This window comes from Scardinius erythrophthalmus, assembly GCF_964197995.2.
Source record: "Scardinius erythrophthalmus genome assembly, chromosome: 21".
NCBI lineage: Eukaryota > Metazoa > Chordata > Actinopteri > Cypriniformes > Leuciscidae > Scardinius > Scardinius erythrophthalmus.
Window position 1 is genome coordinate 35699849 of NC_138241.1, and position 18717 is coordinate 35718565.

The window sequence follows — 18717 nt, forward strand, 5'->3', positions numbered from 1 at the left end:
TACCTCGAGGGTCCATTCGGTGAGCTCGTTTACAAGAAAATGTGACCAAGAGGTTATGAATCTTAATAACGTTCGCCAGAGAGAAAATGCCAAACGTCCTTATTCAATCATACAGTGTTTGCAGAGCACAAATGGTTTTCTGATCAAGAACAGGGTGTTTTTTTTCATCCTCTCTGTCTGGTCTGGTCTGTAGTGTTTGGTTTGGTGGAGTTGTAAAGTTTCTCTTTTATAGCTGGTGTTTATTTGAATTATTCAGAGGTGAGCTGTCTGTAAGCTGTCTTGTTTTTGGTCCGTCAGACTCGCCGTTGGTGATGGGAATTATGGGAAGAGTGCTTTAACACTAGAAGTCCCAGAGATTTGTAACCCTCCTTTAGCCAAGTGGATGCTAACTGGCTAGTCTTTTGGCTATCATTAGCATCAATTCATGTGTAAATGTGGTCATTACCTGAGCAATCTGCAGGGGGGTTGGGGTGTGTGTGTGAATGGTTGCTGGTGGCTTGTTTGTATGTGTGGGGGAGGGAGGGCTGTTAAAAGCAGAGAACTTGATTGACCATGTCTCACATTGGCATGTAAGGTCTTGCCCAGGTGTAAACAGGTATGAATTAGCACATCTAATTGCATGCAGCTTGCTCTCAAATGAGAGGTAATTCCTTTTGTGCTGAGGTGGATAAAATCTCACTGCACATAGCCTACTACTTCAGTCCCCTCAAGAATTCTGTGGTGTACGAACCTCCTCTCCAAGAAAAGAAAATGCAGAGAAGACTCACCACTCGGCAGGCCTTGGAAATTATCCTGAGTGAAGTAAACCCTTGTGACTCAGATGGAGAAGACATAGAACTACAGCCGGATTCGGACTCAGAGCTGTCTGATCTGTATTCAGGTTAAGTTTCATTTCATATTATTTCCTATTTCATTTCAAACCAGTAAGTGGAAAACACCAAAAAAGCAGAGTGGAGTGACATAAATATTTACTCTGCCTTTTTTGTATTGTCCACTTTTTTGTTTGTACTACTTAGCAGACATTCACTGCCATCTGAAGTGCAAAACATTATTAGTTGTTTCTTTGCTTTAGTTGTATCTTTTTATTTAGGAAGATATTTCAGACATTATTTCGATACAGAGAAGGAGATACTGGAATTATTATTAGTATCTATGCATGCATTTGTGATATCATTTGACTTTTCCATTGCTCACAATTTGAATTTGTTCACACTGCAGATGAGGAGACTGCTCCTCAACCAAAAAAGAGAGCCCGTTTGGGGACTGACCTGACAGAGACAGCGAAAGATGGCACAGTGTGACGTGAAGAACAGGTGGGGATGCGTCTCCCTTTCACCCCAATCAAAGCGTACGCTGCAGATGGAGAGCCAACGGCTAAGGCCAGGAAAAGTATCTCGAGTCGCCTTCAGAGCTTCCTGTGTTTCATCACTCTTGACATGCTTCATAGCATTCAAGAATGGACTATTCAACATGCACAGGAAACGGAGCATGTTCATTGGTTCATGGCCCTCCCTGAACTAATGGCATTTATTGCAATTTTCATCTTGCGGGGGCTTACCAAGGTTCCATCAATACGTGACTGCTGGTCAGCAAACCTGGGAAACCCACATATCATTGGAACAATGCCGCGAAACCGCTTCCAAGACATCATGCGACACCTACGCTTAGATGACAGGTCCACCCGGAGGGATCGAGCAAAGACTGATAAGTTTGCTGCAATTTCCAGTGTGTGGGGATCATTTGTCACCAATTGCATCACGTCCTACAACCCTGGTCTACATATCACCGTTGATGAACAGCTTTTCCCATCAAAGACTCGCTGCTGTTTCCTGCAGTATATTGCAACTAAACCTGACAAGTTTGGGATCAAGTTTTGGGTGGCTTGCGACCTAAAATCCAAGTACATTTGTAATGTCCTCCCATATCTTGGCAAGGACCCTAGTCGTCCCAGTGGAGAGAGACTGTCTGAAAATGTAGTGATGATGCTGATGGAACCATTCCTAGACAAGGGCAGAAATGTTACCACGGACAATTTCTTCACATCGCTGTCACTTGCTGTCACTTGTCAGACTGATAATACCACCAAAAGGAAGCCAAACACTGTCACCCTTTACAACACCACAAAGTGCGGCGTGGATGTGATGGACCAGATGGTGCGGGAGTACACTGTCCGCACAGGGACACGGCGCTGGCCAGTTGCCGTGTTCTATAACATGATTGACATGGCAGCACTGAATGCACATGTGCTGTATCAAGCATGCACCGGAAGGCAGGAAAGACGGGTGTACTTCCTGGTGGAGCTTGCAAGAGAGTTGGCTAACTCTCATATGTGTGCGAAGAAGGCAAGAAAAGAACAATTGCTTCGGACACAACCCTCCACACCTAGCCCTGGAAAAAGAGCCATGTGTCAAGTCAAACACCAATGCAAGAACAATCATGCCACTGTGCGATGTGTTCACTGCTACAGATACACATGTGGTAAATGCAGACGGGAGATACCATGGCAGTGCCAGGATTGTGAGTGATTGCTGGAATGTACTCACTCACTTTTTAATAATATTTGTAAATATGTGTACAAATGGTTGGTTTCTATTTTATTTTGTACTGTTTTTATCAATAAATCTCAGCAACAAAGGAAAAAAAACATGTGTGTTGATTTCTCCCTAAGATGGCAAAGTGAAACACAAGTTTCCTTGAAGTGGCTCAGCATGGCCCCACATTATTTACATAACAAAAGCAACCGTTCACAGGTGATTAAGGATATTAGCCTAAAGCCTTCCAGCCCATCGGCTGTCCTGCGGGTTTTATAGGTAGAAAAGCCAAATGGCTGCTCTCTGGGACTTCTAGTGTTAAAACCTCCACACACTCGACCTCAACATGTTTTTTTGTGCTTAATAAGGAGGAAAGGTGCATTATTTCTGGTGTAAAGCCGAAATAATGCATCTTCTATGTAAAGCACTTTGAATTACCATTATGTATGAAATGTGCTATATAAATAAACTTGCCTTGGTGCATTTGTTTCCGCAGGCCATGTGTCTGATGCTGCATAATGACAGTACTTTAAAGATTGATATTTTTGGAAAGTAATAATGTTCTGAAAGTCTGATGAATAAGATCAGTGCATGAATTCCAGCTGCTTTTATGTCTGTTTTGTTGTGATATTATGCCGTTATTCAGAGATAGCATGGTCCTGACACTCAGATAAGTGAGTTAAAGTGAAAACAGCGCTATCACTGCGCACCTTGCCAGTAAACTGGTGTATCTTGTCAGTAGTGGTTTATTTCAGGCTGGCTTTTTCTATCTTATTTGCTTTATAAATCTTGCTTATGTGCTCTTGGCGGATGAGAGATATTATTAGCTCGGGACGGGTGGAACAGATGTCACAACCGCACGTCTCCTACACAACAGATGACAGATGCTGCGCAAATGAAAACAAAAGCCTTTTTGAAGATGTGACGGTGTTTTATAGTAACTCGAGGAACAGGAGACGGTGAATCGCGTGACTTTTAGTGACGACACTGACACATTCATTCACTGACACAGCGTTGATGAAGTTAGATGTCTTTAATCTCTTAGCCGGTGATGTTTTATCGGCTTCACGGTAGAGTCAGACACAAACTCAAATTGAAATATGTGTTTGATTTATTATGTGAGCTTCACAGAGCCAACATATAGTACAATCTTGCCTCAGGCTTCTTTCAAAACTAAGGGGAAAATATCTGAATCCTCCTAGAGCAAACTCATCTCTGGCCTGTTCTTACTTTGGGTGTTTTATCTCTATCTCACTGAATAGACTTCGAGCTGACAATGAAATATCCCCCAAAATAGCTCAGACTTACAATGATGGAGTGTTTTGAGTCTGGCTCTCTGTCTATGAACCTTATCATGCTGTATCGCCATTTATGTGTATGCATTTGTTATACAGTGGTGGTCAAAATTGATGTTTGTCTGCAAAAAATAAGTATTCACAGTCAAACCAAAAATTATTCAGACACCAGATATAATTTAAAAAAAAAAATGTTTACAAGTGGGTGCAGGACATTATAGTTAATTTATGTAAGTGAGGAGAGCAAAATAAAGTAAACTGTAACATATTATACCCAAATATTCTTCATACAGTGACTACCAGTAAAATGTATAAAAATTTGGGGCCAAAAATTATTCCGACACTTTGACCTGATCATGTTTTGCTGAAGTGTTTTTTCTTTAATTGCTAATGTGACCTTTTTACACAGACTGAACAAAATGAAGCATTGCTTGGTAATTGGTTGAGCTAAATTGGTATTATCTAATTGTGTAGTTAAATTTAACAGCTGACAGATATTCAACATTATTCATTTGTGAGACAGTCTAACAGAAGGATGGACAAAACCAGTGAAATAGTTCTTGTCATATTTGATTTCCATTTTCCAAACTTTAGTGAATAAACTGTGAAAATGTGAGAAATGTTGAAGGTGTCTGAATACATTTTGGTTTGACTGTATATAAAGAATTAAATTCTCAGATTGTGTTGCTCGATAAAGCCATCACAATCCTACTCTAAAATTGCACTTTAGCCACAGCATTCATCAGAAAGTGACATTTGACATTGACAGAGGGTGTAATTGAGCGAGTGTGTTGAATTCAGCGAAGGTTTTGACTATAGAGCTATTAGTCACGGGTGCTTTATGAGTTTTCCTCACATGACATTTCCCTATATCTCAGGATGACTAATGTGACTGAGCATCGGTGTAACGGGATTACGACAGGGAGAAAACATCATGTTTACCTCCAAACAGTCTTCTAAAACTTTACGGCTCAAAATGCAAATCTGCAGCTCTGTCGAGGCTAAGCTCTGTTGAAATCTGCTATTTGAACTCCGGCAAGCGCCACACGTTGGCCGTGACAGTTTTAGTGATGTCTGGATTTGCCGCAGGAATAGTTTCCGCTTTAACATCTACAGAGGATCAGGTTATAGACACTCTGTGACAGACTTCTCAGTCTCCTCACGGCGAGCACAAATGCAGAAGGCCTACGAGAACGGTGAGATGATGCAGTGTTTGTTCAACTCCAGGTGAAGCGGCATGAATCATTCATTAAAGTCCCTCTCAAGTGCCTTGAAACGCACAGTGTCATGTATTTTACACTGAAATAGGAAGAAGCTCCTCCCCCTTTTTAAAAATAGCCAATAGCGTTCCGCTTATATCACAGCAGCTCGGCCAGAGCCATTGAGCTCGGCAAAGCCACGTTTTCTAATAGATTCCCCTTTTAGATTTAGGGTGCTTTCACACCTGCTTCATTTAGTTCGGTTGAATCGCACTAGAGTTCGTTTTCCCCATTGGTGCGGTTCATTTGGGCAGGTGTGAATGCGGCAATTGCACTCTGGTGCGCATCAAAAGCAGACCAAACAATCGTACCGAGACCACCTCTTCGAGGTACGCTTTTCAAACGCGGTTTGTTTGTGGTGAGAACGTGATCCGACCTCGAACAGAACCAATTGCCAAAGAACTGCACATTTTTGGACTAAACTAGTTGCCGTAGTCAGCTGCGCTGTGCATTATGGGATGAGGAGAAATGTTTGCACTTTAAGCATGGCAGCTCGCCGACAAACTTGGAGTTGTGAGGAGGTGCGGAGCCTGATAGAAATTATTAACGTTATTTTCGAGCCACATCCTCGCTTCATTCTCAAATATTATTGTTTGTCTAAAGTGGTGTAGACAAACTATATAATAAAATATGACCAGGGGTCATTCAGCCCACGCAGTCGTCTCTCCATAGTAAACAGTGGCGTTTGTCTGCTGGATTTTCCACCTCTTTGTTTACTTCCGGGAGTTCTGTTGGAATTTTCCTGCACGTTAATTCTGACCAATCGAAATGCAGTTATGGAAGTGCGTTCAAGACACATCTGGCCAACGAGTGATGTGGATGTTGTCATGTGACTGCATTTTGGTTCATTTTATCAACTCATAAACTGATCCGGACTAGAGCGATCAGTGTGATGTGAGAAGGAACCAAAACCCCTGAAAAATGTTACTAAGTATAATTTTTCGCCCTTAAAATGCACCGAACTACAGATGCGAAAGCACCCTTACACTGAAATAGGAAGAAGCTCCTCCCCTCTTTTTAAAAAAGCCAATAGTGTTCCGCTTATATCACAGCAGCTCGGCCACAGCCATTGAGCTCGGCCACGTTTTCTAATAGATTCCCCTTTTAGATTTAATATGAAGCTGTTACAACAGTGATCATAATCATGCTGAGGATGTGTAGTTTTGAAAAGCGTGTAAGTTATGTTTGTGCATGGCAGTGCTGTTATCTTCTGCTATTCAGTGCTGTTTTTAATGCAGAATCTGTCCAGCCGTTTCTTTTAAATACAGCATTCTGTGTATAATTCAAATTATGCTTATGATCCGCTCTGTGCTATCGTGTATCTGGGCCAGAGCAGACTATGTGATGCTAACGTGCAACCAGACTTCATTCACCCCAATGGAAAGCATATTTACAAAGTCTAAATGGTTTCCTATCCACTATGCATTATGCGCAGGGCTTGACATTAACACTGTGGCTAGTGGTTTTCCAAAGTTACAAGCCATTTTCACTGTCCACAATTTTGACATCAATGCAATATAGGGAAAAATGTCCATATAGATATTTTTTAATATTATCTCATAATTTGGGAAAAATGTCCATATAGATATTTTTTTAATATTATCTCATAATTTGGCAGCAGGTATTAGAGTTGTCAAAAAGTACTGACTTCGGTACCAGTCGGTACTGCAATTTAAAAAATGTGACTCTTTGAGCGATGTTGAGTGGAATCATAAACGCCTCTGATTGGCCGTTGTACTCACGCGCTCATCGGATATGTCTGTGATTGGCTACAATGATTAGCGCTTCAAAAACATGTTGTAAATATACATCAATGACGCTCTTCACCGAGTGCTTACACAGATACACACGGGAGAGGGTGAAAGCAGGACCGTTTTTTTCCGGTTTTTCCGTTTTTTTCCGCTGAAAACGTTCAAACTCTTCCGTGTGCTCTCAAGCGCTCCCGTGCGTTGATCATTATAGCCAATCACAGACGTATCCGATGAGCGCAGAACACAACGGCCAATCAGAGGTGTTCACGATTCCACTCAACAGCACTCAAAGCATCATAACTTTAATTTTTTTTAAAGTTTGTATTTTTTGACAACTCTAACAGGAATGTTAGGCTGCTGTCACTTTAAGACCTGATGTACGGATCCATTAATACTGTCACACGTGCGTTTTCTTTCGCGACTGTTTACATTCACTTAACACATAACGGACTGTGTTTACGTGAGTACTCTCAAAGACTGACGTTTTGATATTATTTTGTGTGTATTTGACACAATAAGCAGTGACAACAATCTCATTTTAGTGCTTTATGTGTGCGCTCTTTGGGTGTGAGCACAAAATCTGCGGTAATAAGTAAAATTATGCGCAATATGAAAATATTCATTCAAGTCCTGTAACACCAGCAATGTTCATCCGGAGCAAATGAAACGAGTGAGTGAGTGGAGGCGGGTTTGTGCACTTCTACTGGACATTCAACTCAAGAAACACTAATGCCTAACTTTGGATGAGAAAAAACGACCAGCTTATGTTTTGTGAATCTTTCAAATGCTTTTGAAAAGGCCATTAATTGATTGTTTTGACATTTGATCTTTGCTGAGATGAGGCTGAGATTAATGAGCGCGAGCTGATGTCATCATTATTGGCCGAATGTACAAACGTCCATCGATTGGTGAGTGTTTGTGCCTGTCTGAATCAGCCGGCGTCTGTTCGAGCTGATTGGAGGTGAAGGGAATTTCTGCGGATACGTTTCTGCTGTTAGGATTGTGCCAGCGCAGCGAAACCAAACGCAGACGGAAGAGTCTCAGCGTGGCGGTTTCACTCTCGGCTAGAGAAAGATACAGCACAGCTCATTAGAAATGAGAAGAGAAGCGAATAACTGAGGTGTGACGCTTCACTCCCTGATCAATTACCCCAGAGAAATGACTTTACTGTCCTTCCACAGACTCCTGACTCCAAATTAATAATATGTGCTGTGAAATATGACCATATATGATATCGCAATACTGGTTTGAAATTGAATTGTTACTAAAATCTAGAATTGTGGAAGAAATTGTGAGGAGTGTTTGTTTTTGCTAACTCATTACTGCCATTATGGGAGATTATTATGGTTTTGCTGTGCGGTTGCTTGCCAGATCATGGTTAGGTAGTTATTAGGGTATTTAAGTTGTTTCTTACTGTGTCAAGTGAAAAGAGTCTAATGATTAGTACTAAGCATTACTAATAGTGATATTTGACTCATGCTTTTCTTTCTTAGTATTTTTGTCTTGTTTTCAGTCCAAATATCTAACAATTCTTAAATCAAGATGTATTTACTAGTTGAGTAAAAACAACATGAGATATTATGTCTTGTTTTCTGGGAAATAAAATAAAAATTAAGCGAGTTTTTGCTTAAAAAAAGCAAAATTATCTGCCAATGGGGTGAGAAAAATAAGCTTGTTTTTGTTCGAATTATTGGCAGATAACAATACTAATCATTTACTAATACTTTAGTAAATGCTTCTTGATTTAAGATTTTTTTTTTATATTTGGACTGGAAACAAGACAAAAATACTAAGTAAGAAAGCATTTTTTCCAGTGCAAACACTAATAAATGAATTGATGAATCAGTTTATTGGTGTGTGTGTTTGACAGCATCTTCCTCTCTTCTTCTCTCTCATCCCTGTGAAAGTGACTGAAGTCAGAAGAGTTTAATTTAGCATTTCAGCTCTTAAGCTCTTCTAAAGATGTGTGATGTCTGAGAAGCAGAATACTGTCTCCTAAAGCGGGGGATTTCAGGGTGACATCAAATACATAGCTGTCATGTAATATCTCGTAAGCCAAAAATGATTTTTCAGGAGGTCTTTATGGGTGTGCGGCTCCAGCTCAGACTTATAGGTTTGCACGTTTTCAGAGACTTAGTGTGCATTAGAGCATAACTTCATATATTATACAATTTCCTTAAAAGCATAGATCCGTCCTCAGCTGCATACACATTCTGCTAAACATTTCATGCAGGTTTGAATGACGAGAGTGAGTAAATAATGACAAAATATATATATATATTTTTGTGCTTAACTCCTTTAAAGAGGACCTATTATGTTTTTCCACGTTCATCTCTCTTCAGTGTGTAATGTTGCTGTTTGAGCATGAAAAAGGTTAGTCTTGAGTTTCTTCCGGGAACGAACACGTCACAATATTCCTCATTTTAATAATTAATGCGCAGAATAAAGGGGCGGGGCCTGGTTGAGTTAGTAGTGTGTTAAACTGGTTGTTATGGTAAGGGACGGGACATTTCCCAAACACACTCGAAGCTCTCGACAACACACTGCTCCAGCCGACCAATCAGAGCACAGTGTGCTTTTAAGAAGGAGGGGCTTCATAGAGATAGGAAGTAAACAGAGCGTTACTGACAGACTGGGAAGAGAGGAGAATATGGGGAAAATAATGCATGAAAACATGTTCTAGTAGAGCCCAAAACAACATCAAGACTGAAAAGGGCATTTTTAAATGCAAAACACATGCACACACACACATTTAACCATCCAAATGACTCCAATATAATCTGACCTTATGCACTTCTCAGTGTGCTTCACTGGACTAATATGCCTGTTAAAGCTAATACTGTGTGTTTGGCAGCAGGTTTATATATGCATGTTTTTCAGTCTAGAATGAGTGCTAGAGCCGGAACTCCCACACGCCAGCGCTGAACTTTAGCACATTAGCAAGGCTTGTTGAGTTCTTAATGAACAGTGTCACATTGCTCGCCCACTCAATAAGCTCCTCTAAAAGGACCCCGCGAGACCTTCCTTTTCACTCGGATACACTCTTTTGCCATTAGCTATCGCGCGACAGACTTCAAGACGAGTCGGGATGATTGTATTTACAAGACGAGCGCTGCTGTAATGACTGTATTAGTGGAGGCTCATTTGGTATTGATCATGAAGGCAATTGTGAATGTTGATGGTACAGTTTAGTTTGTTCATATTTGATGAGGAATAGTGATAAACCTGGACAGAAAATACTCATTTAGCTGGTATAATTACATCAATTTGTTTGTAATTGGTGTTTATAATAAATGCCACTAAAATGTGTGCGTGTTTTATACTAATGTTTTCATTCCTGTTCTGTTCTCTGTAGCATTTGAAGGATTTGTTGTGGAGTGAGAGGAACTAAAATACATGTTTGGTGTTTATAATGTTTGTAAATGTTTTATTTACTGGTATTTTTATTTTACATTATTTCTGAATGTAATTGTAAAATGTAACTTAGACACGTTATCTGTGTTTTATTTTCTATCAACAATGCAATTTTGACATGGTCCAAATTATAGACGTTATTATTATTTAAATAATATTATTATTTAAATTAATGTTATTAAAACTATTAAAAATCATTTTAATAACTGAAAAAAGTGGAAATAATAATAACTTATAATCTTAAACTTAAAAAAAAATTAGAAATGTTGCCTTAGCAACTATTTGAAATAAGTTGAAGTATCAAAGTTACTAAAACTGAAAAAAAAAAAATATATATATACACACACACACACACACACACACACACACACACACACACACACACACACACACACACACACACACACACACACACACACACACACACACACACACACACACACACACACACACAAAAACTAAAACTAATAAAAATGACAAAATCACCAAAACATAAACTAAATTAAAAAATTAAAAGCTAATTCAAAATTTTGCAAAATATATTATATTTGTAAATAAATAATACTAAAATAACACTGGGTGCGTCGTAACTTTCGACAAAATAATTCACTTAACTTAAACTTAAAAATAAAATCACTTAACAAACACAGTTTATTTCTACCAAAATTGTTGTCATAATCATAATTACCATCAAGTCTTGACTTGAAAAATGGTAATTATGATTATGACAACAATTTTGGTATTATAAAAATATTTAAATAGTATTTTTCTTACTCTTTATTAAGTCAGCTTCATTTCTATAGTGCTTTTTACAATACAGATTGTTTTCAAAGTTCAGGGTTGATTCAGTTCGGTATAACTGTATACAATAACTGTGTGAAGTTCATCGATTATTAAATGAGTTCAGTTCATGGAGAAAACAGTGATGTCATCATCCAGCTCAGTTCAGTTTTCATCCAATAGTGTCTTCCCAGAGGACTTGCAGGATCAAACGCTGCTTCTGGTGGATCCACCATTCATTCTGTTCTCCTTTATATGTCAACTTAACCGTGAGATGCTTGGCTCAGCGTCTGACGGATCTCCATCAAAGCAGGAGGAGCGCAGCTGGTGTGTGTGTGTGTGTGTGTGTGGTGGTTTAGCTGCTTCTTCTGAGGCCTGAAGTCTGGATCAAAAGCGAGCGACACACTGGCTCTGTGATCCGGTTCCCCTCGACTCTTTCATTTCTGGCTGGAAGACTGGAGCCAGATCCAGTGACATCAATAAACCGGACACACGTTTACATGAACACACTCCATTAACAAGCCTCCAGGAGTCCATCTCTGAACAGAACGTTTCCTTCAAATGTCATTAATCCTGCTGTTTGAGATCAGCACTGTGTGTTTAATGTTTGTGAAAGAGTCTCTTCTGCTCACCAACGCTGCATTTATTTGATCAAAATACAGTAGAAATTGTGGAATATTATTGCAATGTAAATCAGCTGTTTTCTATGTGAATATACATTAAAGTGTAGTTATGAATTTTCAGCATCATTACTCCAGTCTTCAGTGTCACGTGATCCTTCAGAAATCACTCTAATATGAGGATTTGATGCTCAAGAAACATTTATGATTATTATAAAAGTCATATTTTTGTGGAAACTGTGATGCATTTTATTTTTCAGGATTCTTTAATGAATGGAAAGCTCAAAAGAACAGCTTTTATTTTGAAATAGAATCTTTTGTGACATTATAAATGTCTTTACTGTCACTTGCCATCAGTTTAATGCGTGCTTGCTGAATAAAAGCATAAATTTCTTAAATTTCTTTATTTTCCGGCAATGCAGTGTTTGCTTTGCATTATGAATAGCGTTGTGACACATTTCTGAATCATGCAATCATTTGTGTTCATTCACTGGCAATAAAGCATGCTTTAATAACACTTATGAAAATAGTCGGTTTATGTGTGTTTTCTGTGCTAATTACAGTAACTTTGTGACATGCAAACGTCAAATGCTTTTAAAATCAGTTGTCGAGTCTCCTGTACAATATTCAGAAATGTTATTAATTTGACTGACACTATCGGATGAGAATAAAACTTGAATTGAGTGGAATCATGACATTATTATCTTATGCCGAGCTGCTTAAATCTGCATTAAATTTCATAATTAATGAACTTTGGGAAGTGGAACTGAATCAACTGAAAAATGACACTTTATTGTCTTTTTCAAGCTGAAAACATTGAATGTCTCTCTTTTAAAGTTTGCATTATTATTTTTCTGTTTATTACCCTGAAGCTGCTTTAAAACAATCTGTATTGTATAAAGCGCTACAGAAATAAATGTGACTGGACATTTATGATGTTGCCTATGTAGACAGCAAGGCCGCTCACTAGGTTTTGGAGCGGAGGTGTTGTGTATTATATGTCATGCCATAAATCTGTGACTACCCTTGAAAAACAAGCGGTTTTCTCTCGACCTAATATTGGATCCGGCAGTAAAAACCTCATTTCTAAACGACGCCCGCACTAAATAATTCGCAAGCTGCATAAATTCTTAAAAAGTTGTGCTGAACATTGCTGTTCTTTTGCTTTTGGTTTTGAATGAATAGCAGCGTTTAAAAGCTGCGTGGCGTGCGTTAGGTTATATGAAGTTGTGTTTACTCGGCAGACTTTAATCCTGCGTCTGCGAGCAGAAGAAAAGAGAAATGCATGTTCAGAGTTTCGAGAGCCTCTTATGCCTACGCTCGTGTTTCTCACTGCCTGCCATTAAACCCAGAAAAATCCACATTCACGCTTTTCTGATGCTCAGACTCATTTGTGTTGGCTCAAGTGAACATTTACTGTGTTTAGCTTTTAGGGCTTCAGATGGTCCTCGGCACCACCTGATCTATTCACGAAGCAAATATGTCATGTAATATGCCTTATTATATCTACCCATATACTGTATAAGGGAGACCAAGGGTGCGTTTCAGAAATACAGCATTGGGAGTCAACAGTGCAGTTTATAAACGCTTGTTTTCTCTTACTGTGCTTAGCTGTGTAAAATAAAATGATTTGATTAAATTCGGTCCTCCACACTAAAGCTCCAGTATTATATTTTTGTAATATTATAATGTAAACAAGTGAACACATTACAGTTTTTCTGAATTGCTAAAACACTAAACCTCATTCTCTGAACCAAATTCTCAATAGTCTAACCAATTTGTGGAATAAATCACTCTTTCTGTAAAACATTATACAAGTTCAGGCAGTTAAAACACAGTTTGCAAATCTCATGCACTCTTTTTTCAAAACTCTAAACTCATTCTCACTCACTAAAACACATTTTGCCCTGTGATGCACATATGTTTCAAAATGCTAAACACAGGTAGGCGAAAGTTAAACACAACTGCAACACAGTTATCATCGTTTACACACAACGACTCAAAATTGTTCACACTTATTTCTAATGATGTGACCAAACCAACTGTACATAATACAAGTCCCAAAATTGACTCAAAATGTTGCACTGAATGTTGATACCAATAATGGATAGAAACAATATAAGAGGGAGAAAAGGATGAGGACGAGGAAGAGGAGGTGAACAAGCAGGAAGAGGATGAGGACGAGGAAGAGGAGGTGAACAAGCAGGAAGAGGATGAGGACGAGGAAGAGGAGGTGAACAAGCAGGAAGAGGTTGAGGACGAGGAAGAGGAGGTGAACAAGCAGGAAGAGGATGAGGACGAGGAAGAGGAGGTGAACAAGCAGGAAGAGGATGAGGACGAGGAAGAGCAAATGGAGAATGTTGTCAAGGCTGGATCTGCTTTAGGGTTTTTCCCCTTTCCTGCAGAGACGACATTGTCTGAGACGTGGAGAAACTCCTCCGGCCGGACCAACATGAAGACATGATGCTGAAGCAGAATAAAATCTCTCTCACTGACCTTGATTCTGCAGTTGCTCAACTCTTCTGAGTGTACTTTACTGTAACATGCTTTTCATTTAGAGTTTTTTACTGTAACCTTTTTGGCTTTTGCAGTTGGGTCACTGTATTTTCACAGTATGCAAGTGCTGAATATCCAGACATTCGATAGGCCTACAGTAAGGCCTCCTGTCTCCTTTTTTACGTAATTGCAAAATTTGTTTACTTTGTTACAATATACTTTTTTTCTGTAACTGCATGCTTTGGATTCTGTGTTCTCCATTTTTTGATGTAGTGTCTAATGAATGATCTGTAGTGTTTATAATATTGACTCGTTGTGTGTATGATCTGAGAGCATTGTTTGATTTTGAGAACAGATAAAATGGTTTTGAGGCGAGTTTGCCAGAAGAGTCAGAGGTTCTCTGAATGTGGTGTGAAAATTTGGTTTTGTGTTTAAGGTTTTGAGAAAGTGAGTGATGGTTTCAAGAAATGTGTTTTAGCAATTCAGAAAAACTGTAAAACCCCACAAGATTAAGAAATAATAATAATTAGGACAAGTCTAGTTTTTACCCATCAGGATTGACTGGATGATGAAAGATTTGAAGCAATTTGTTCATTAATTTGTTGATTCGTTCATTTGTTTGTTTGTTAGTTCATTCATTCATTCATTTTAATTTATGTATTTTAATTAATGTATGCATTTTAATTAATATTACATTAAAGTAATATTTTATTTTTTATTTTATTTTATTTTATTTTATTTTATGTAATATTATTATTATTATTATTATTTTTTTTTTTTTGTGGATTGAAGAATTCTCCATGAACATGTATATTGTAGACTTAGTATTTTTTTTTAAAACACAAGCTTATTTTTCTTAAATGTCACGTTGCAATTCTCATTAATAATTATTCATTAATTTACGCTGGTCAGAACAATAGTTTAATTCATTTACCTTTTCAATTTTTTCAAAAAATGTTTTTTCCCATATTCTTTTACACTTTAAAATGAACTGAAAAGCCATTACATATATTTTTTAAAACTGAACTCTTGTGAAAGATGTCGCCCCCCCCCCCCCCCCAACATGAGTTGTTATATATTTTTACCTAAAATATCCTGGAATATCTCTTCCTCCCACCTGAATTTGCTGCCTACGAGGCCTTTGAGTTTTGGAGACTCATTTTCATAATCTCTCCACACAGCAGTGAAACTCATAAAACGTCCTGACAGCTCCGGCACTCGAGACGCTCTGGAGTTTAATGACGCAGGGCCAAATGGCTTATTTGAGTAATAGAAAAAGGCAAAGCCATTAAATGAACCGTATGTCCCTGTACGGTTACTCACACGATTATTGTGTATCTCATCATACGATCTCCGTCAGATCCTCTCCTGCTGACAGAATGTGCATCTTAGTTTGTTGAAGAGTGAACATGCATTCAGAGTATAATGTCATCATGGGGACGTGTGTGTGTGTAATCCGCAGGGGAAAGGAGTTTGGTCATGATGTGGACTTCATCATTAAAACACCCGAGCCTGGACAAGAGGACACCGTTCTGCCAGCGGTGATCCAGCGATTCAAAACACAGGTACAGGACCAATACTGAGATCAGTTTCTCCATGCGTTAAATGGATGAGCTCTCGGTTTGCTTTAGAAAAGATGACCTTGTTTCAAGAATAAAATTGTCAGTTTAGAACGTTTTGCTTGGAAAATTTGGCTGAATATTTTACAGACAATAAACGTATATTTTATTTGTATTTTTTTATTAATTTAATTCTTTATATATATACATACATACATATGTTTAATGTTCAAGCAATTAATATATATTTTATTTTTATTGTATTTTTCATTTATTTGTTATACTTGCATATTATATATTTTTAAAATATACTGTATGTATGTATGTATGTATGTATGTGTATGTATATATATATATATATATATATATATATATATATATATATATATATATATATATATATATATATATATATATATATATATATAGTTTGTGTTGGTTTGCCTCGAAAAAACAACTCTTAGTGGAGTTAATATATCATTTTTTATATAAATAAATAATAAATTAAATATGCTTTCACTGCTCTATATATGTAAGATATATATATATATATATATATATATATATATATACACACACACATATATATATACATATATATTATGTATGACATATGATATATATATATATACTTTTGCTTATTGAAATTGTACTTTAATTTAAAAAGCAATGAAAGTGCTTTTGTGGATGATGCCCCATAATGCCCTTCTACAGTCTGGTTGTGAACACTTTCCTGCTGTGTTTTGCTGTAAGCACATCGATCAGCTTGAGTAAAGTTCCTCATCAGATGTGCTGGAGTGTGTCTGACTCTCTCTGTGATTTCATCGACTTTCGGCTGTGGGACTCGTGGCTTTGATTGCTCTGCGGAGACGAGAGGCGCTGTCGTTGGGACGGGGGATTTTAATGGTCACTTAAAACAATCAGAGCGGATTGTTCATGCTGTCGCTGGATAAACAACTTCATCTATTCTCTAAAGATTGGCAGGTCATTAAAGAAAGTAAAGAAAGACAAAACAGGATTCTGTGTGAAAATTCACCTGATTTTTAGGATGTTCATTTTTAAATAAACAAAGAAGAGAGCCATGAAAGACAACATGCATTGCATTGATTTTACATCACAATTATTGGGGTTTTAGGTACTTCACTTTATATTGTTACAAACCACAGCTCTTTACCATGGTAAAGTCACTGTAATGCATACAGCTAGAAGCAGGGCCTGAAATTAACACTCTCCAAAAAAATCAACTGTGGCGAGTAACTCTGTCAAATCACGAGCCAGTTTGTCGTGTTACTTATTATATTGAATCAGTTTCCTGGGGAAGTTCGCGTAAGACTGAAGCATTGAAGCAATAGCCAAGATTAAAAAGCATTTGGTTAACAGAAAAGACATTGGGCTCATTCACCAACCGTTCTTACGAAGAAATGTGTTCTTAAACCGCACTTTTTACAAACATTCTGACATTCACAAATGTTTCTTATCTTGGATTTGTTCTTAGCTAAGACCAAAATCTATGCACTCTCAAGAGCACTCTTACGCACATTTGAGTGATGACAGTTTGCTCCAAATAATTGGTATCTGCATTTTATTTACAGTTATTCAACAGTCGTTTACAATGATAGTATTTGACTGTAATGTATTTCTGATCATTTGTTGGAAAAATCATAGTATGCAAAGAAACACTATGGGCCCTATTTTAACGATCTGAAACGCAAGTATCAAATGCGAAACGCAAGTAGCTTTGTGGGCGGGTCTCGGGCGCTGTTGCTGTTATACCGGCGGGATAAATGACTCTTGCGCCCAACGCAAATCTAAAATGTGTTGGTCTAAAGCAGCTTCATTACTCATAGGTGTGGTTTGGGCGTAACGTGAAATAAACCAATCAGAGCGTCATCTCACATTCCCTTTAAGAGCAGGCGCGCTTGTTCCATGGCGGATCGTTATTATAATGGCGGATTTGCCAGGAGCGGTTCACAGCCGAGGAGACCGACGTTCTCGTCAGGGCCGTAAAACACAGAGAAGTGACATTGGGGACGGAGAAACACACCCATATTAGCTTCGGTTAAACAGGCGTATGATCATTTGGGTAAATGTGTAAGATAGATTTATGCCTATTTTTTCACATCTTCATGGACACAACAATGATTTCCCTCGTGTGTTAATATTTTTCCTTGTTATAATGTATGATTTGCAAAAATGTGAACGGCTGCTTCTGTGTGTAGATGAGAGAAGCAAAGTGTGTGTGCGTTGTGCACACGCTACATTATGGCCAAGCATGCGCCCTTAAAACAGCATCTGAACGCGCCGCTGACTTTAGACGAGGTTTCTCCTGGTCTGTGTTGGAATTGTTTTCTGAAACTGCAAAATAGCACCAGGGAACGTTTGCGCCGGAACACGCCTCCTCTTTTCACTGATCCGCCCCCGGGAGCGCAAGTTCATTCCCTAATTTACCGGTGTGCGTCTGTGGAGGGAAAAGTCCGCTGTGCGTCGGGTGCAAAAGAGGAATGATACATGCGTCGCTGTACAAAGTCAATTGCGCTGGGTGCAAGATAGGGCCCTAACACTGCAATTTACATCAGCAATTAAGCTGATTAAATCAAATATTATGCCTTGTTTGGCATTCACCTGTTGCAGTAGAATTTCTATTTCAGAATTACTGGAGTTTTACTTTTTTGGTTTGGTGATCGGTGGACCACCGCCGTCTGTGCGTCTTTTGGACATTCTCCATCTTTTCTTGCACACGGCCCTGAAGTGTCATGTCCTTATATGGGAATTTGCTGGGCGTTTTCTTATGCTAATTAGGAACAACTGGCACGCGCTTTCAATTACGAAGACATGGGATTCATCAATCCTAAAAACACACGTGCAAACAATTCTGTTGTTTAAGAACATGTCATGAATCCGACGTAGACTTTTCTTAGGAAGTTTATTAAGTACGAAGTTAAGAAAATTCTTAGGAAGATATTAGTGAATGAGGCCCATTGTTATTTTCCGACATCCATTTTTTTTTTTTTT

The 18717-nt window shown here is 38.4% G+C and overlaps 1 protein-coding gene across 1 annotated transcript in view; it reads left to right on the forward strand.

Annotated features, from left to right (window-relative positions):
- Positions 1–18717, forward strand: part of dntt (deoxynucleotidyltransferase, terminal) — a 156042-nt gene that overhangs the window by 45733 nt on the left and 91592 nt on the right. Inside the window, exon 9 of the mRNA XM_081350798.1 lies at positions 15609–15711. Coding sequence (XP_081206924.1) covers positions 15609–15711 — 103 coding nt within the window. The remainder of the gene's footprint in view (positions 1–15608; positions 15712–18717) is intronic.